This window comes from Schistocerca gregaria, chromosome 2, assembly GCF_023897955.1.
Source record: "Schistocerca gregaria isolate iqSchGreg1 chromosome 2, iqSchGreg1.2, whole genome shotgun sequence".
NCBI classification, from domain to species: domain Eukaryota; kingdom Metazoa; phylum Arthropoda; class Insecta; order Orthoptera; family Acrididae; genus Schistocerca; species Schistocerca gregaria.
In genome coordinates this window covers 375,689,670-375,711,415 of record NC_064921.1, presented here as the reverse complement: position 1 = coordinate 375,711,415, position 21,746 = coordinate 375,689,670, and the positions used below count along the sequence as shown (strand labels likewise).

General features: G+C 44.0%; 1 protein-coding gene across 1 annotated transcript in view; it reads right to left on the bottom strand.

The window, feature by feature from the left end:
* Positions 1–21,746, bottom strand: part of LOC126320130 (mitochondrial carrier protein Rim2) — a 157,387-nt gene that overhangs the window by 20,335 nt on the left and 115,306 nt on the right. The window contains exon 4 of the mRNA XM_049993756.1: positions 6,740–6,864. Within this exon, the coding sequence (XP_049849713.1) occupies positions 6,740–6,864 (125 nt within the window). The remainder of the gene's footprint in view (positions 1–6,739; positions 6,865–21,746) is intronic.

The following is a 21,746-nucleotide window of genomic DNA, read 5'->3' as shown; positions in this document are numbered from 1 at the left end:
GTGCGATGAACAGCTCTGACAGCTGAGACTCCAATCGCTGATGGCGTAAGTACTCCGACAGTCGTTTCATCCACTCAAATGGAAGATTTGCCACTTCCGCTCAACTGGAAGATTTGGCACTTAACACGATTTGCAGCTGTTCTGACGATTTACAAGTTAGGTTTCATCTTAGCAGCCCATGATGTACGAGGGGCGTTTGAAAAGTCCGCACAAAAATAGAAACTACTAACGTGTTTGGGGTAAACCTTTTTTATTTTTCGACATAGTCTCCTTTTAGTCATACACTCCGTCCAACGCTGTTCTAATTTGTTTATCCCTTCCGAATAATAGGAATTGTCCAAGTTTGCAAAATATCTATTAGTTGCTGCAATCAGCTCGTTTGAATAAAATCTTTGTCCCGCCAGCCATTTCTTCAAATTGGGGAACAAATAGTAGTTCGAGAGAGCCAAGTCTGGAGAATAGGGTAGATGTGAAAGGAGTTGGAATCCTACTTCCATTAATTTTGCGACCACAACTGCTGAGGTGTGTGCTGGTGCATTGGCGTGATGGAAAAGGACTTTTTTGCGGTCCACTCGCCGGCGTTTTCCTTGGAGCTCGGTTTTCAAACGATCCAATAACGTTTAATAATATTCACCTGTAATAGTTTTACCCTTTTCCAGATAGTCGATGAGGATTATCCTTTGGGAATGCCGAAAGACAGTCGCCATAATCTTTCCGGCCGAAGGAATGGTGTTCGCCTTTTTTGGTTCAGATGCTCCCTTGTTAACCCATTGTTTAGATTGTTGTTTGGTCTCAGGAGTATAGTAATATGTCCATGTTTCACAGTGACGAAACGACCCTTAAAGTCCTGCGGATTCTTACTGAACAGCTGCAAACCATCCTTGCAACACTTCACACGATTCCGTTTTTGGCAAGCGTGAGCAATAGCAGAACCCATCTTGCGGATAGTTTTCTCTTGTCCAAATGTCTTTGCAAAAAATATTATGTACCCGTTCATTCGAGATGCCCACAGGGCTAGCAATCTCACGAACCTTAACTCTTCTGTCATCCATCACCATATCATGGATTTTGTCAATGATTTCAGGAGTCGTAACCTCCACGGGGCGTCCAGAACGTTCAGCATCACTTGTGTCCATACGGCCACTCCGAAAATTTTGAAACCAGTTATTAAGTGTTCTAATCGAAGGTGCAGATTCACCGTAATGTTTATCAAGCTTCTCTTTAGTCTTCTGCGGCGTTTTGCCTTTCATAAAGTAATGTTTATCACCACAGGAAATTCTTTTTCGCCCATTTTTTGACAGTCACTCTACTTCCTTGATTCACACGAATGCCGAACACAAGGAAGTAGACAAATATGGATGAAATTTGGTGTGCGTTCTTTCCAAAGATGCTACTAACTAAACATGACCTCGATACGCGCCGGTGGTGCCACCTCTGACTTTACACGGACTTTTCAAACGCCTCGTATCATGCACTTTAAACTGTGAGGCAAGGAAAACCATCAGACCAAAGGCCACTACTCTTTTCGGAAGCAGAAAGATCTCCAATAATGCTCCCAGTTGTCACGCCCACACTACGTGAAGGTTTGTGAGAATCCGACAGTAATTAAGTCTGGTGTTCTCTTCGTTTGGCGCCCAAGTTACAAGTCATTTTCTGCGTTTTGCAATATAGAACCCTGGTTACAGGCCAATCAGAGAACGTCTATGAGGAACGATCTGCTGGCCGCTACATTACCTCCATGGCATGGAGGACTGCAAACAATTGGCAGAACTACTTCGTTAAGAAAGCACCACAATTTCAAGGGCCCATTACGTACGAACTGCGGCCATATTGGAAATTATTCCGTCTTTCATATTTTTCACACTCTTGTCAGCCCTGGTGGAATGGATCTTCGGTGTAGCTAACACAAGTCACTCCAACCGGAAAGTGTGTCAGCAGTTAGAACAGTATAGTCCACGACTTGAACGCTATTCCCTTGCCCCAGTACTACAAGGGAACACCTACAGGACCGCCTGGCTTATTCTGTCCACAGTAAGGATACTTTGTCACTTAACTTACAACACAGTGGAGCAATCTACAAGTGGCTACAGGGAGGTGTAAAATTCTAACGAAATGTTATTAGTTCAGTACTAGTCCATCAAGCTGCTCCCTGAACTCAGTACTTTGCCTACTGTTGATATTGAATAATGGTCACAATAATCTGAATCTGGTTATTGCACCCCTACTTCTATACATGGAACGAAGTACTTGAGTTAGAAGAGAAGGAACCATGGCTGTAGTACACATACACAGTATAGTCAACATTGTCAGCAGACAAGTTATAAAAATAAAATCCAATGAATTGTTACTTAAAATTCCATACACAAACTGATTACATTTATCTAAGATGATTGATTGTTTAATTTCAGCAAGCTCTGTGCAAGTTTGTATTATCCCTACAGACATCATTTCACTGTTTAGTCCCTGAAAGCAGAGATTTGAACGAAAATATTTTATCCTCTTTGGCACTAACGGGAAATTTAACGAGGTTGCTACTCGCTAAGCAAAAGCAAACGAAGTGACTGACTACACTATCCCTGTGACAGCAGAAACGGACGGCTACCTCGTGTTCCCGTGGTAGCACGCCTGTTATCAGCCGCCACATTTTGAATTGAGAGATCATTCTGCAGCTGTTTTAAAAGCAACACTTCGTGTTTTGTTTTGCACGGTACGTACAGAATTTCTGAACTGATGTATACAGGTTTACACATGTTCTGTAACTGTTTTATTTTGTGTACATTGATGTATTGGTTTATTTGTGTAATGAAACTTTAATACTGTATGTTTCTCTCGCCATAACATTTCGTGACGATAGAGAATCTTGACCTATGGTTCCGTTATAGTAACTTTGTTCACAAAACTTCAGAAGATCAAAAGTTACTGCTCAGTTTCGAAACTCGGTTGCTAAACGGATGGTATTATGAATAACGTTTTTGTACGAACACAGTATTCTGAAGTAACATTATTGCTTCAATTTTTCACAGTTTAAATACAAATTATAACAATTGGCCTATGTTGCTTTTTGTTAATTTATAATAGTGCTAAGAAAATGTATTACAAGGGGACAAGTGATTTCCTTTGAATAGATCCTTGCTATAGTTTTAAATTACGAATTCAATTAGTAATGGGAGCCCTTTGCACGTAAAATAGGAAGCGGAAAGTTTAAATTACTCTACGAAAGTAAATCTTTCCATCTTTTTGTACATGTTTAATCGTCTTGGAAAAATGGAATTCATATGAAGAGCATAATGAACTGTTTCAGGAAAAACAAGTTTTAATTATGTAGAACTTTGCGGTATTACTTACGATCAGATAACTTCATTGCATATTTCACTAGCCGGAGCGGGTTAAGTCTTAATACAGCTGATTCGTGGGGGGAAGTTTCCATATTAGATCCATATAACAGCAGATTTATTTAGCTTATTTCAAACAAATTAAAGTTGAGCACACGCTACGCACAAATTATGCAGGAGTTAACTTTTTCTAAGGCGTTTCTCTCTCAAAACTGTTCTCCGAAATTTGCAGATCGCATATATCTCTCTCACAGTTCGGTCTCTTTTTGTAGTAGTTCTACCTGTAGTGTAAAAATGGATGTGTTGAAGGATACCAAGAGTGGCCCTACACTGATTTTCTACAGACGGCGTTTTCTCATTGTGAATGTCACACAACTCATTGGGACTACAATATTTATATACACATTCGCGACGTAAAAAGGTCCCGTGACAAATGACCAAAGCATCGTGGAAACATCTGCAAGGATATAGGAACGAAAAATAACGAATAAACCATTGAAAGCAACATTTTAATTTCCACATGAGACTGTGACATTTGTCAACTGCGGACCACTTTTATGTTCCAGGTTATAAACGTGGCTCAGCGCGACGACCGACTGCATCCACGGCAGCCTGGAACGGCAATAGACTAGACATTCCTCTACCGCTGACCTAAACAACGGTGGACCATGGAATTTTCAGCTGTCGTGACAGCTCGTGCACTGTTTGAAGATCGCACTTTGCGTCCAGCATACGCCGCCATGGCAACAGTGGCTTCACCAATTTGTGGTGCTATTAACCGTCGGCCTCTCCCAGGAGCAATTCCCACATCGTTAATTAATTCTAACTATTTGAACTCCTGTGTTGTCCACACCCATGTTGGCTGTGTTCAACTGCAATGCACACCGAGGTTTGTGTTTCGACCCTACGTCGCCGTACCGGCGCCTAACGGAAAGTCAGGACACTAACTCTACGAACACAAATACTGCAGAGCACAGTCTGATTATCATTAATATAAATTTGGGTAACCAAACGGTTAATTGCTTTCTGACTACACTGACTCAAGTAGCGATAGTTTAATTACAACCTTACTGTACATGTTACACCCACTGCAGAAAGACTAGTGTTAGCTGTTTATCATTATGAGATGGGTGTTATTTCGTAATTATTTGACATACAGGGTGTCCATAAATTAACTGTACAACTTAAGACTTCAGTAACTTAAAACTATACTAGACATTAACAAATGGTTTTCAACATGTGATAGCTAAGCTTTTACCTTGCAGGTGACGGAAAAGCCCGTCAATTTCTAAATGAAAAGTTTTCGGACAGGTGGATCGGACGAGATGGCCCATTTAGACGCCCGCCACGATCCGCTGGCCTCACGCCACTAGACTTCTGCCTGTGGGGTTTTGCAAAGGATTTGGCGTACCGAACCAAGGTTAGATACTACAGGGCGTTAAGGCACGCATTCGCAATGGATCTGAACGTGTCTCACCGTGGAGACCTTGAATCGTACACGGAGAAACTTTGAATTTCGACTAGATACCTGTGCCGCCAATGGTGCACACAATGGAGCGTACGGGGCAGTAAAGAAACAGTTATCACATGCTGAGAACCATTTGTTAATATCTATTATAGTGTTAAACGTATTAGTCTTAAGCTGTCAAGATAATTTATGAACGCTCTGTATTACTGTCATCCTCAGTCTGAAAACTGCTTTGACTGTCCATACTGGTCTGCCCTGTTGTTTCGTCTCTCTAACTACGGCAACCTATACCCGTTTGAATCTGCTTACTGTACTGAAGAATTAATCTGCCTCTGCATCTATCTTCTATTCAGTACCTCTGTATTACTAATCTGAACTACTCGTCCAATCTCCTGCAGTCTTTTGTAGCACTACATTTCAAAAGTTTATATTTTCTTGTCTGAACTTTTTATCGCCGATGTTGCACTTTAAACAGAGGTACGGTCCAAATAAATACCTTCAGAAGATACTTCCTAACAAATATACACTGGGCGCCAAAGAAACTGGTATAGGCATGCGTGCTCAAATACAAATATATGTGTAAACAATCTGAATACGACGCTGCGGTCAGCAACGCATGTATAAGACAAAAATTGTATGGCGTAATTCTTAGCTCGGTTATTGCTGCTACAATGGCAAGTTATCAATATTTAAGCGAGTTTGAACGTGGTATCTTAGTCGGCGCACGGGCTGTGGGACACACAATCTCCGAGGTAGCGACGAAATGGGGATTTTCCCATACGACCATTTCACGAGTGTACCGCGATATCAGGAATTCAGTAAAACATCAAATCTCCGACATCGCTGCGGACGGGAAAATATGTTGCAAGAACGGGACCGACGGTGACTCCAGAGAATCTTTCAACGTAATATAATTGCAACCCTTCCGTAAATTGCTGCAGATTTCAATGCTGGGCCATGAACGAGTGTGCGCGAAGCATTCAACGAAGCATCATCGATATGATGCTTTCGGCGCCGAAGGCACACTCGTGTGCCCTTGCTGAATGCACGACACAAAGCTTTACGCCTCGCCTGGGCCCGTTAACATCAACATTGTACTGTTGACGACTGGAAACATGTTGCTTGATCGCATGCGTCTCGTTTCAAATTGGATCGAGCGGATGGACATTTGCGGGTATGGACACAACTTCATGAATCCATGGACCCTGCAGGTCAGCAGGAGACTGTTCAGGCTAGTGTAAGCTCCGTAATAGTGTGGGGCGCGTGCAGTTGGAGTGATATGGGACCCCTAACCCTGATACGCCTGCATATGACTGACAGGTGACACCTACGTAAGCATCCTGTCTGCATCCATTCATGTCCGTTGTGCATTCCGACAAACTTGAGCGATTCCAGCAGGACAATGCGACACCGCACACGTCCGTAAGTGCTACGCAGGGGCTCCAGGAACACTCTCCCGATTTTAAACATTTCATCTGGCCACCAAACTCCCCAGACATGAACTATATTGAGCATATCTCTAGAATGCTTTGCGACGCGCTGTTCAGATGAGATCTCCACCCCCTCGTTTACTTACGGATTTATGGACAGCCCTGCAGGATTCGCGGTGTCAATTCCCTCCAGCTCTACTTCAGACATTAGTGGGACGGCTTCTCGAGGAACGTCTCCGTGCTCACGGGGGCCCTAAACAATATTAGACAGTTATACCAGTTTCTTTGGCTCTTCATTGTATATTCGATATTAGCAAATTCCTCTTTTTCAGGCTTTGCTTGCTATTGTAAGTCTGCATTTCACATCGTCTCCGTGACATTATCTACCATTATCCTACACCAAGTTCCTTTGCACTGACGACAAAACATGGCTGATTGCCGCCGAGTGTTGTCTCCTCGTGAAATTATCCTCTGTGGGTCAATGGCAATACGAGAATGAGTCGACTTACCTTGGTCTTGTAGATCCTGCGGATGCACTGCGCGGCCGTCATGCGGTGCCCGTCGCGCGCGTAGTCGAGCTGGAGGCGCGTCTTGACGAACCAGATGGGGTTGGTGGCCGTGGACGCGACGAAACCTGCGGCAGAGAAGCGCCCCGCGTCCTGCTTACTGCCCTAGCGCTCAGCCCAGACTACCGCTACCGCCCCTGCCCGGCGCGCAGCTGAAAAAGAGAAGCCGCCACAGTGGCAACAGCCCGCGCCTGTGGGACCCTCCTCAGCTTATTTCCGGGTAGTAAAATAGCACGAAGACTACAGTTTCTCGAAAAAAAAGGTGTGAAATTGTATAAACTACAAGCTACTTTTAACACAGAGTATAGGCAAGGAAAGTCTCACATCTTCAGGCTGGCCGTAATTACTGTCAACGAATCAGCCAAGTCGGCAAGTCACAGCCAGTTGAGTAAGGCAAGACAGAAAGCGAGGGTCCTCTACTTAAGCGAAAAAAACATACTTCTCGAAAGAAGGGAAATTAGTGAAAGTACAGGGAACCTCCCATTAACAGGCTCATGTATAGCTAGTGTTCAGAATTTTATTCACTATCGCCGTCGTAACAAGGGAAGCTCCCTACCTCACCCCCGCCCCCTCTCCCCAACTCAGATCAAGCACGAAAACTGAAAAAAGTCAAAAGAGAAAATGAACGATGCAAGAAGTGCAATAAAAAACAGCCTGAAACAGCGATGAGGTCCTGGGTGCCATGGTGTTGGACTCCCCAGCGGGCGAGCCGTGTTCAAAACTCCCTCCTGCCATTTATTTTTTCCTCGTAATTATGAACAGTCCGTCCGATCATTGATACGTTTGGTTTCTTTCAGTTGGCATAATATACACTGAACTAGAATCTGAGTCATGTGTTAAGATTACGTACTGTGGTAAACAAATGAGATGAATAGTGAAAGCAGGCAGAATACCACGAGCGTCTCACAGAAATGGAAGCAACAAATAAACGGGTGTGAACTACGTTACAACAAAGGAATTCAAGAGTCAAGACTTCCGAAACGGAACGGAACTTCAAAAACGTTAAAAACCGTGTTTTGACACAGCACACACAAACTGAATTTGAAATTGTTGCATTCATTCGTTGTAGCTTATGTGACAAACTATTACGTTTTCATAATTTTCTTCGGAGGGATCAGGTTCACCTTCATGCGAACACTTATAGCAAGGAGGCATATCTCACGTACGAGCCGTACAAATTAGGTGCGTCGGTAAGATATTTCTGTCATATGAGAGAGATTGTTACTAATGGCGTGTATGACACACCAGACGTGTTTTTCGGTGTAGCGTTGTCATCATTCGCTTGCTGTTCCCATTCGAAAGTTACTTCCTTTCGGCTGCTAATAAAGTACTTGTGCAGAATCAACTGTCATTTTAGGTCCCCACATTACACCTCGCTGTTGCAAACTGACATTACCACCCCCCCCCCCCCCACACACACACACACATTGGAAAACACAAAAAATAAAAAATAAAAAGGGAAGTAGGGAAGTTTGAACACGGCTCACCAACATTGTAGTCCAACACCGTAACCACTTAACTGCGACGTCATTTCTCTTGGGCCGCTCTGTATTTCACTTCTTGTTCTTGGACAAGTTACTATTCCCATTTTGCTTTTTTACCGTCAAGTGCACCTTCTTTCTGTTGTCATCCTTGATCTGTATTCAGTTTATGACGGACTGTACACTGGGCCCTCCTACCATTAAATCTGAGACGATACGATGGGAGTTTCCCTTTTAAGTGAAATACTGATTACGAAACTTCCTGGCAGTTTAAAACTGTGAGCCGGACCGAGAGTCGAACACGTGACCTTTGCCTTTCGCGGCCAAGTGCTCTGCCATTTGAGCTACCCAAGCACGACTCACGCCCCATCCTCACAGCTTTACTTCTGGCATTACCTCGTCTCCTACTTCCTACTTTACTGAAGCTCTACTGCGAACCTAAGTACTGATTATGACTGTAGTTCGTAAATCAATTTTTGACATAGGTACTTTTCAAATTTTCGGGCATATTGTTTTTAAATTACGTATTTCTCTGAACTATTTCTTGTAAGTTATACAAAAGCGATTTACTGACCTAACCACTAATGTACTACGACCACCATCACACACGGTCCAATCATATTAACGTTGTGGTGTCACCGCCTGACGCCACACTTGCTAGGTGGTAGCCTTTAAATCGGCCGCGGTCCGTTAGCATACGTTGGACCCGCGTGTCGCCACTATCAGTGATTGCAGACCGAGCGCCGCCACACGGCAGGTCTAGGCTAGAGAGACTCCCTAGCACTCACCCAGTTGTACAGCCGACTTTACTAGCGATGGTTCACTGTCTACATACGCTCTCATTTGCAGTTCAGCATAGCCTTCAGCTACGTCATTTGCTACGACCTAGCAAGGCGCCATATTCAGTTACTATAAGTACTATCTTCAAGAATGTATTCTGAACAGATAATATTGTGAATCATGTACCATCAAGAGCGACGATCATCATTAATGGATTATAAAGTTAAGTATCAAACTAATTACGTCCGCTTTCTGAATTCTCATTCCTTGTCATGTTCCAGACCTCACGTCAGTATAGTTCTTACCTCCTCACGCTAGCCTTATTGGGCTAAAACGCGTGCATTTCGGCCTCCACTCTTAACACGGTGTTGGCTCTTCTGCTAACACAAAAAACGTGACCACCGACAATGTTCGAAGTCAGCGTGCAACAACGCACAGATGGCAGGTGCCAGCGCTAGCACTGGAAGGTTAATAAAGCGTGTAAGGGGTGGGGGGCAAACAGTGCGGAAAGGGAGAGATTTATGCGACACTCAAATTCTCTCTCGCGCCAAGGATAGAAGCACTTCCGAAACGGCTAATTCCGTAAACTGTTCACCTTGCCACCGTTATTCAAAACCAGCGTCGAAGAAACTCTGGTGCGCCACGGGTCACGGACCACAGGCGTGAGCGGCAGCTGCGGAGATATGTACAGGCGTTCAACTGCCTAGCAGCTGACCGCCAAGACGGGGGCTAACAACGGCGTCTCCTCAATGACCGTTCAGCGAACGTAGCTGCATATGGGAGTCAGCTGCAGGCGCCCGGTTTGCGCACCATGCTACCTGCTGCTCATCGGCAAGGAAGCCTGGAATTCGCACACCAATACCGCAAACTGACGCCCACTGAGTGGCGACAGGTGGCCTTTCCAGATGAAATCGCCTTTTGTACTCCACGGCCGTTGGCGTGGACGGCCAGAAACATCTGAATGCAAATACCGTGCAACATTCGTAAGAGTAGGGGGAGTTATGGGCTGGGGGAATGTTTTCATGGTATTCCATATTTGGTCTCGTCATTCTGGAAAGGATATGGGATCAAGGCAAGTATGCGTGTATCCTTGGCGACCGTATCAACCACTACCTACTGCGAAAGCTGGTTGTTCAGGCTTTTGAGAGATGCTCACGTTAATGTGACTAGAAAATGTGTAAAGGCTTTTCTATTCTAATAAAACAACCTGACCGAATAGCTGTGCTCGTTAGCACGCCCTTTCGGGTTCGGGTATGCGCACCGGCCCCGTATAGAATCCGTCCAGGAGAATAACGAAGAGGACCGTTGTGTCTGCGAGCCTGGATGTGGTTATGTGGTTTCTAGGCAGTTCATTACATCCGACTAGATGAATACGAGGTTGATGTCGACGTTCCGCCTCAGTTACACGATCCGCATACATTCCAAAAGCGTCTCACACTTTCGCATGGGATAATTGTAGACGGAGACAGATGGGGTACACAGACTCCGCCCCCGCCGGGAGGGGGGAGGAGGAGCGGGGCGGGGGGGGGGGGGGTGGAGGAGGGAGGGGGGCGATATGAAGGGCATCTAGCCACCCTGTAACAGCAGCACTGCCAAATCTAGACTAACATGACGACCCCGTGGAAACAGGGGATCAGGTAATTAAAAGTTTTATATATTAGATGTGTTCGTCCGAAGAATGGTTTGACGCAGCTCTCCATGTTAATCATCCAGTGCAACTCTCTTCATTACCGAATAACTACTGCACCTACATCCTTCTGAATCTGCTTACTGTATTCATTAGTCTCCCTCTACGATTTTTAGCCCCCACACTTTTCTATAATACAAAATTGGTGGTCCCTTGTCTCAGAATGTGACCTATCAACTGGTCCCTTCTTTAAGTAAGGTTGAACCACAAATTTCTTTTCTCCCCAGTTCTGTTCATGATCTCCTTATTAGTTACATGATCTACCCATCTAATCTTCAGCATTCTACCTATAGCACATTTCAAAGGCTTCTATTCTCTTTTTGCCTGAACTGTTTACCGTCCATGTTTCACTCCCGTACATGCTTACACCACCAAACACACACACACAAAAAAAACACACACACAAAAAAAACACACACACAAAAAAAACACACACACAAAAAAAACACACACACAAAAAAAACACACACACAAAAAAAACACACACACAAAAAAAACACACACACAAAAAAAACACACACACAAAAAAAACACACACACAAAAAAAACACACACACAAAAAAAACACACACACAAAAAAAACACACACACAAAAAAAACACACACACAAAAAAAACACACACACAAAAAAAACACACACACAAAAAAACACACACACAAACACACACAAACACACACACACACACACAAACACAAACACACACAAACACACACACACACAAACACAAACACACACACACACACACACACACAAACAACACACACACACACACAAACAACACACACACACACACACAAACAACACACACACACACACACAAACAACACACACACACACACACAAACAACACACACACACACACACAAACAACACACACACACACACAAACAACACAAACACACACAAACAACACAAACACACACAAACAACACACACACACACAAAAACACAAACACACACACACACACACACACACAAAAACACAAACACACACACACACACACACACACAAAAACACAAACACACACACACACACACACACACAAAAACAAAAACACACACACACACACACACAAAAACAAAAACACACACACACAAAAACACACACACACACAAAAACACACACACACACAAAAACACACACACACAAAAACACACACACACAAAAACACACACACACAAAAACACACACACACACAAAAAAACACACACACACACACACACACACACACACACACACACACACACACACACAGAGAGAGAGAGAGAGAGAGAGAGAGAGAGAGAGAGAGAGAGAGAGAGAGAGACCGACCCTTGTAACAGCATGCCAAAGAAAACCGAAGGATTGAGCAACACGATGTTTAATATTGTAGCAGTACATTTCGATTTTACTAGAGTACACTTTCGACAATATTGCTCACTTTACATCGTAGTAAAAAAAATTTAGTTTCACAAGACTTATTGTTTCACTCCTTGCCCCCTTGTATCTAAAGCCTACACTTCTCCGAAGAAATTTAAGTGATGAAAAACTTTTTCCAGTAATATATAATCTATCTAGGCAGTCTAAGGTAGTCAGTTCACTGCAAAATTAAGAACTGTCGTTGGAGACTTGACGAAAGTGTGCCGTATCTATGATACACATCTCATGATCACTGCTGGCAGCTACTACTGCCCCTAAAGGAATACGTAGACACTCAGATCAGCGCCCCCCAGTAAATCAACTCTCTGAAGTGTCGCGCACGGAACGCTTGAGATAGCCGTTTCGAGGTACTTCACGAAGTACGGCAACACTTTATTGTACGAGGCAGCTCGTCTACCTCGTTCCGACACACAATATTTTCATCCCGTTTCCAAACTCTGTCTTTTCTGTTGGACATATTTTATGCAAAAAGGCTCACACCAGCACGCAGTTCAAACAGGTTGTAGTGCTTGCCGCTAGAAATGTGACTGTTGTCCACTCGTGCTCGCACTGCATGCTTTTAACTTCAAAACAGCACGAGATAATACAATCGCTTCAGCTGTAGCTCAACTGTGGTGTAAACCAGCTGACAACATAGTTAAACGATGCCCTTGAGTGTGCGCCCTATTTCAGTCTGAAATATGGCGTAACGAACAACAACACCATGCCTGATATTCGCCGGACATTTAGTTCTTTGTCATCACATCGACCGTCGACCAAAAAGTTCCGAGCCTGTTATAAATACGACCCTACTACAAAACGCTAAGAGTACAGTAATTCACATGAAGAGTGAAACGCTGAGACGACATAAGTCGACATGCAACCCAACGTGAAGCGGTAGTTTAACAGCAGCCAAAAGGAGGACTTTTCTGGCAGTTTCACCTGGATGTATGAGCGTTCTGGGCGTTTTACTCTATGTAGAAGACGTGATGCATTAAAACTACAGTCTTAATTTATCTATTTTTACCAATGCAGTCTCGATACTTTTTGCACTAACATTCACTTCTGATGATCACGTAGGCTCTATTTCATAATTCACTAATTTTGAATTATCTCGTCCGCCTCAACTCACCCGCGAAAAATTAGTCCTACACGTAAGTCAAACTTTGTCCTAAGTTCCTACACGGTTCAGTTACATTAATGTGACCAACGCTTATGTTCGATGTGAACGTGCAACAACCCATCACAGATGGCTGGTGGCAGCACGCAGAGTTGGGTGTATGAACCGTGCCGGGGGAGCAAGGGGCGATGCCAAGAAGAAAAGGGAAAAAAAAGAACGAAATCTTTGAAATGCGGAAACAGATTTATCTAACGTCTACAAAAGGGCATAATCACAGATTTTTTGACCAAAGATGGACGCATTTCCGAAAAGGATGAGTGTGTAAACTGTTCGTGTGCTGCCGTGCTTAAGAGTTCATCGTGCATGTGGAATGGCGCTGTCCAGAACAGGCGCTAAGGCAACTTCGGCACAACGCGGGCCATAGCCGACAAGGGTGAACAACGGCTGCGGAGACGTATAGGGGCGAACAGACGTGCAACTCTTCAATGAAGGGTCCAGGACGGAGGAAGGAGAGTTATCGTCTGGGGAATGTTTTCGTGCATTCCCTAGATCTCTTCATTCTGCAAAGCACACTGGATCAACAGAAGTATGTATCTATCCTTGGAGGACCATGTCAGTTCCATGTTTTTCCTTGGCACAACGGCATGGAACAGCATGGCGTTGCAACGTGTTACTGTGCGTGCGTGCGCGGTTGGAAGAACACCAGAATGACTTTACCGTAGTCCCCAGGCCACCAAACTCCCCGGTTTAAACCCAGTCGAATTTGGGATCACCTCGATCCGGCTGTTTGCGCCATGTATCCTCAACCGAGAAACACAGCGTAACTGGTCACGGCACCGGATTCGACATGGCTGCACATCAGTACCTTCCTGAACCTCAGTGACACTTCCTGCACGTCCGCGCCGCAAAATATTTTCAGGCTTTTGGCAGGTTATCATGTCGTGACTGGACAGTGTCTTTTCACTGATGTGTAAGTTACGGTATTGAAAAATACAGATTAATTTTTTTGAAGCACCACGGACTATGTGCGAACGACTGAACGACAAACTAAAAAGGTAGTTAGGTGCTGTATTGATGGACTGTATCTGTGAGCCTGCGCTAGAGATAGTGCTGAATCGCAGTTCAGTCTATGGATCATGCATCGCTTAACATATGTCTGCCTATTGCCAGGGTGAACTGCTATCTAGCAGGGACACCCTGTCACTTCCGGGTCGCGAGGCCGGCTGGCCCACGTAGAAGTACGCATGCGCTACGCGGCGCTACTCTACACTCAGCTGACGTCACGCCGTCGCCCTGGAGACAGCCCCTTGGAAGCACTTGAAGCTGTGCTTTCGCTCGCTCGCCTGCTCTGCTAACTACGCCGCAGTCGTAACCCGTGGCTTCCCGGGCGCTAGTGGAAAAGACGTCAGCACTTCTTTCTCGATTTTCTTGCTTGCTAAGTCTTGTTTATTGGCAAAATATGTTTCTCCTTACATGTTTGAGTTGTGCCATTTAATACATTTTGCGCAGTATCCTTACACGAGATGAATCAAATTTCCAATGACAATATTTCGGAGGCTGTTCAGGTCTTTAGTACACGAAACCCGTGGCCTCCCGTGGTGTACTTTCATTCCTTTGGATTTATTACACCCGTTTACGCCTATATACCTGTAATGCACTGAAAATACCGGCACAACAGTGGAAGTGTCTACAGTGTGCGCTGTGCGTCTCGTTTGGGAACAAACTTATTGCTTTCACTCACGGCACTTTCTGTTAACACTTTGCCGTCCGCACGTCTCGAGCAAATTTATTCGCTTGGCGCCGGCAGCGCTAATTCGGATTACTTGGCTTGTCGCCGGCCGCTTGTCACCTTTCCGTTGATGACTAACTTCAAACACATTGACTTTTGCGCGCTTTAGTTTTTCCGGAAATCCTCTTTTCTGCCGTATCGTTCCACAAACTCGAATTTTCTTTTCAAGCAACTTCTCTGCAAGTTCTACACTGTTATAATAATTATCCATGTAGAGGTAATGCCACTTTCCATAAGGTGTCAATAGTTCCATCACTGTTTTAGCAAAAGGTTTTCCAGCACCGGAATATAGCTTGGATGAGGAAATGTATCCCTTTACTCGAATCACACAGCATACGAATGAGTATCCCATATTTCGTTATTTTGGAAGGACTGTAAACTTTAATATTTAACTGACCACTCCACGGTATCATTCCTTCATCAAGTGAGATTTTTCGACGTAGATAAAACGTTTCTTTAAACTTTTTGGAAAAATAATCAATTACGAATTGCACTTTGAAAAGCCGGTCGGTATTATCCAGTTTATTGTTGCTGTCGGAAAAACGTAAAAATGATATTTGTCTGAATCGGTTGCGGGACGTCGTTTTGCGAAATATCGGTGTGTGTATCAACGGATTCGTTGACCACTAATAATCGATCCTTGCTGCTTTTTTTCCTTCTTTTTACAACTCCCATAAGGATAGCAAGCCCAAACCATTTCTAAGCTCGGGTCCCGTAATTTCGACAAATTGACATTTTTTATCCAGTTTCCTTCTATTGCAATTTTGATTTTAACACTTGGTGGTTTCGTTGCTAATATATTCAAACACGTCGTTCCCAATATATAACTCTACGATATCCACGACGCTCTGTGTATCTTTGGGAAATACGTGTGGACCCGGAGATCCTTCAAATTTATTATTGGTCCTCAGTAAATCATAGACTTGGCAACCGTAGCGTTCGCCGAATTCTTCTTGGACATATTTCACTATCTTCCAACTATTCTGCTTTACTTTCATTTTTTTGATATCCAATGACTTCTTCCCAATCGGTCAAGTCGACAAGAATGTCAGACAAGACGTCCGCGCATTTATCGTAAATAATCGTATAGTCTCATCTACCATGATGAAAGTGCACAAGTACTTACAAAAACAAAAAACTTGTTGGCGTGTGTAACATTGTTACCTAAATAAAACAGCAGAATGAAAAAGATACTAAAGTGCTGTCGCCGGCCACTGCGATAGCATGCACACGACACCACTGTGGTGTCGCCGGACGGCAGTGTTAACAGTAATTCCCACTTAGGCCGGGGCCACACGAACGGAATAGCTGCGGAACGTCAGACGCGCGGTAAACGAACGCACCGCTATGGCGCATGGGGTAGATGCAGCAGTTCTCACGGGGCGAAACGTGTACGGCTGCTTCGTCATCAACACACACATACGGTGTAACTATCCCAGTGGCATTTGGTAAGCCAGAGGGCTCCGGTATACACAATGTACTTCCGTTCAGACGTTTCCACAGGGTAGATTTTTTAAAAATTGTGCCGTCTGAATGTTTTCCAAACGAGCCAATGTCAACAAAAACTAATCTATAATCTGAGTCTGCCACTGCTAAAAGAACAATGGAAAAGAAGTCCTTATAATTATAAAACAGTGAACCACTCGTCTTGGGTTTGACCAACCGAATGTGTTTACCATCGATTGCACCTATGCAATTTGGGGTGCGAAATTTGCACGGATGTGGAATCGATTGGAAATATTCTTCCACTCCGTTGTCGGCTGAGGCAGACACTTGTCACGTAGGCAGCCCCAAATCGCACAGCACACTTTCCTCACTATGTCACTGGCTGTTGACTTGCCTATTCTGCATGTATAGTGCAGATCAACTAAGTGACAACCAGTAGCCAAATACCTAAAACCAAAGATATAAATGTATAAAAATTACGTTCAATATTTAGTCATTATTTAATGATGTTAAAGATTTTAAAGTTACGTTAAATTTCCGTTTCTTTTTTTCTCCTTTGTAGACCAGAAGGCACAACAAAAGTGGTGTAACATTAGGGACTATTATCGGAAAACATGTAAGGAAAGTGAAGAAAACTGGTTCAGAAGCAGTAAGAATATTAAAATACGTGTACGCTGACTAGCTCGGTTCTTCGCACCTCTCTTAGAAACAAGAGATTCAGCTTCAAGTCTACAGGAAGACGAAATTCAACACTTTTAACATCATTTGGAATTTTCCCTGGCAGAATGACGTTTCATTTATCGGGTAAAACAAACCGCCATAACTTAAGAATTCCGTAGCACAAAACCCTGGCGTCGTGGTCGAAGATTAAAGAGACTCACAGAAACCGCGTGTGTTTTATGGTGTTTCTATTCTCAAAGTTGTATGGACCTTTAGTTTTTTCGGAGGAAACTGACAGGAATGTCACACTTGGGCTTGCTACAAAATTTGTTGTTTCCTTAAAGTCACAAAGATTCCAATGTTTTCATTTTAATGCTTGGCGGCGCCCCGCTTCACTTTCACCTTGAAATGCAATGTTATCTTAACAACATCCGACAACGTTGGATTGGAAAAGGTGGACAACAAGATTTTATTCATTGCTTTTGGCCTCCCAAGTCACCAGACTTCACACTTCGCAAATGTTTTTTCTATGGGGTACGTAAAAGACAGTCTTTATCCCAGCTCTTCAAGAGCTGAGAAACGGAGTTGTTTAAGCTGTCGTTTCAATAAGTAGGGACCTGCTGATTCGTGCGTAGAAGGAAATGGACTACTGTTTTGATGTTTCGCAGTGTATGGTATAACGTGTGTGAACATGAAACTCTCCACCTTCCTCTATCTAGTAACGAGGGCAATGTATTTCTATCTTTCACGTTTTCTCTCTAACAAACAACTGAAACCTGTTCTTTCTTTTAGAATCACCGTGTACTGATGCCGGACAGTGTTTCACGAATATATTCTACGAGTCGACTACTAACTGCCTTTGCCGTAAGCTTCCACTAGCGGCCTCCGACGAGCGTCAAAATTCCTCACGAAGTTAATAACTTTTCAAAATGGTTCAAATGGCTTTGAGCACTATTGGACTTGACTTCTGACGTCATCAGTCCCCTAGAATTTAGAACTACTTAAACCTAACCAACCTAACGAAATCACACACAACCATGCCCGAGGCAGGATTCGAACCTGCGACCGTAGCAGTCACGCGGTTCCAGAGTGAAGCGCCTAGAACCACTCTGCCACCCCGGCCGGCAACAGCTTTTGAGAACGGATCTTTATCACATAGTACCTTCGTCTCCTTTCTGTGGCACCCCTACGTCAATTATTCCACACGACGGCCGTGGCGCTTCTTTCAGCCAAGCCGCGCCGTGTTTCTTACTGGAACTTTATAATCTTGATCAAGGGATTATTTTTCAACGACACGGCAGAATTTTAAGCCACGTCCCACAGCTACTTCAAAATACTTGTTGCTACAAGGCGCGGTCTTCCAGCTTTAAAAGTGAAAGGCCCGCCTGTGGCAGAAAGTAATGATGCGCCACGTAACAGAGGCAGCTCCAGGGCCGCGAGCCGCGCTCACTGCAGGTGTAAGCGGAGAGCGCAGAGTGGAGCGCACGCGAGCCCGATGGGCGTGGCAGCCGGCCAGCCTGAGGTGCAGCGTGGCGCCGGAAGGCTGCGTCTATTCGTGGCCATCAGCAGACGGCGAGCTACGAGACGGCGGCTGTCTGCATCGTCTCGCCGAAGGGCTAGCAGACACGCCCGCTTCATTTCAGATTTATTCACTGCTCACCAAGAAACAACCATTTACCGCAACGGTAATTTCCTTTATGTCTAAGCTGTCGACAGTTGGCATTATTCGACGAAACAAACTTTGTCCCCGGCGGTAGTGAGTACTACTGTTGCTTAGCACGTGACTTCTTACATCCCAGACGCAGCTCACAGTATTCGCAGTGCAAGCAGGGACGTAGTCGAGGGAACGGTCTCCGCAGATGGACGCGAATGTTAGCTACACTAAAGTGCCAAAGAAACTGGTATAGGCATGCTTATTCAAACATATGTAAACACGCCTACATAATACACCAAGTGTCTGGCGCAGTTGTCAGATCAGTTACTCTTGCTACAATGGCATGTTATCAAGGAGACCACAGGACATTTTAATTTCCACTGTCAGATTACATGTAAATTCATAAAACTTCGTCAGCATGGCCAGGAAGGATTCAGGATTCACAATCACAGCAGTGGAAGCTCAAAAAAAAATATTTTTTTACATGTGAAAGATATTTTCATTTCTATTGGCTGCGTTTGTTGCTATAGGTACACGTTACTTCATAAATAAGACAGATTCTTCGATGAATTTTGCACAGCATACAAATCATAGGTGTATGAAACTCTAGAAATTATTTAATTTCTGAAAAAATGAACGTGCTGTTACATTTTAAACTTCATGTTTAGAAAAAACTCAAATTTTATAGTTAATTACCTCAATTTTTACCACAGTTTTTAATAGATTTGGAAAATTCTAGAGTTTCATACACGTGTAATTATGGTTTTATGTTGTGCAAAATTCATCGAAGAATCTTCCTTACTTGTAAAGAAAAGTGTACCCATGGCAACAAATGCAGCCAATGGTAAGTGAAAGAAGGTGAAATACAAATGTAAAAAAATAAATTCTTATATTTTATCTACCACCGCTAGTGTAAATCCTGAATCCTTTCTGGTCATTCTGACAAAGTTTTATGAATTTATTTTTAAAATTCTAGACAGTGGAAATTAAAAATTCCTGTTGTGTCTCTCCTGCTCCAAGTCGACTCGTTTGACGTCCTACCCCCCTTAAGTGAGTTTGCCATGAGCGATGGGACATAGCATCCCCGAGGTACCGATGAAGTGAGGAAGTGAGGATTTTCTCTGACAATTTCAGCAGTGCACCGTGAACATCAGGAATCCCATAAAACACCAAATCTCGGACATCGCTGCGGCCGGGAGAAGATGCTGCAAGAAGGGGACCAACGACGACTGAGGAGAATCGTTCAACGTGGCAGAAGTACTACCCTTCCGCAAATTACTGCAGATTTCAGTGCTGGAACATCAACAAGTGTCAGCGTGCGGACCATTCAACGAAAAATCATAGGCATGGGCTTTCGTGTACCCTTGATGACTGCACGGCATAAGCCTTTAGGCCTCACGTGGATCCTTGAACACCGACATTGGACTGTTCATGACTGGAAACATGTTGCCTCGTCGGACGAGTCTCGTTTCAAATTATATAGAACGGATGGACGCGTACGGGTATGGACACCTCCTCACAAATCCATGGAACCTGCATGTCAGCAGGGGACTGTTCAAGCTCGGGGATGCTCTGTAATGGTGTGGAGCGTGTGTAGTTGGAGTGATATAGGACTGCTGATATGTCCAGATACTTCTGACATGTGACACGTACGTAAACATCCCGTCCGGTCACCTGCATCGATTCATGTCCACTGTGCATTCAGACAGACTTGGGTTATTCCAGCAGGACAATGCGAAACCCCACAGGTGTAGAATTGCTACAGAGTGGCTCTAGGAACACTCTTCTGAGTTTAAACACTTCAGCTGGTCACCGAACTCCATTAACATTGAGCATACCTGGGATGCCTTGCAAAGTACTGTGCAGACGAGATCTCCACCGTCTCATAGTCTTAAGGATTTACGGACAGTTCCCTTAAGCACTACTTCAGACATTACTCGAGTAGTCACGTTGTGTTGGGGCACTTCTGCGTGCTCCCGGGGCCCCTACACCATATTGGGCAGCTGTACCAGTTTCTATGGCTCTTCAGTGTACTAAAGCCGTTGAATTTATTGTCAGCGAGAAGTAGATAAAGGCAACGTCGGAGGTGACTAAGCGTCTTGCAAACTTAAAAGTGACTCAGTCGATGGTGTGTGAATTACGTAAAGGAAAAACAGTTCCAAGGGAGAAGTTGGCATAGTATCTACTTCATAGTAGTAACACTATTTCCTCCGCAGTGGGGGAAGCTACGTGTTCACCATAAGCATTCAACTGACGAAACGCTTTAATATGCTACTAGGTAGAAATTCATTCGATATTGTGATGAAGGGAGGGATTAATTCTGTGAGAACTTCCCCAACTTTAGTCGCCACGGCTGGCTCTATGGAGAGTGGTAGAGGACGGTGGCGGTGTGTCATCCCACCGCACATGGGCGGTAGGATTTCGGAAGTGTCAAAATCTTAAAATTTAAATCGTTCTAAAGGTATGAGTGAAACAAGGCAATTAATGAAGAAGTGCGAGAAGTTGGAATGCAAATCATTTATAAAATGCAGTATCTTACTGGAATTAGCTACGATACTGTGAAACTGGTGACAAATTAAGCGCTGGAGTGCCTCTTTCAAAACAGCAAAGATAATGCATACAGGCCTAAACAACGAATTAAAATTTTAACAGAGGTCTGAATGTGAACCCAGGTCTACTGCTCACTTGGCAGATGCGCTAACCATTGCATCTCCCTCCTCAGCAGGACATCTGATCTCGAATCCCGGCCTCGGTAAAAATTTTACTTCATTTCTACGGCCTGTGTTCATTACCATGAATAAAGATGAGTATTAATATGCAACTAGAAAATACAATTTCACATGATTGAAATAGCTAAGTTTATTAGCGGCGTGTTGCCAGCTCAGTTTCTACAATGTGCCTACAAAACACTTTAAATATATCTACGTCAGCCT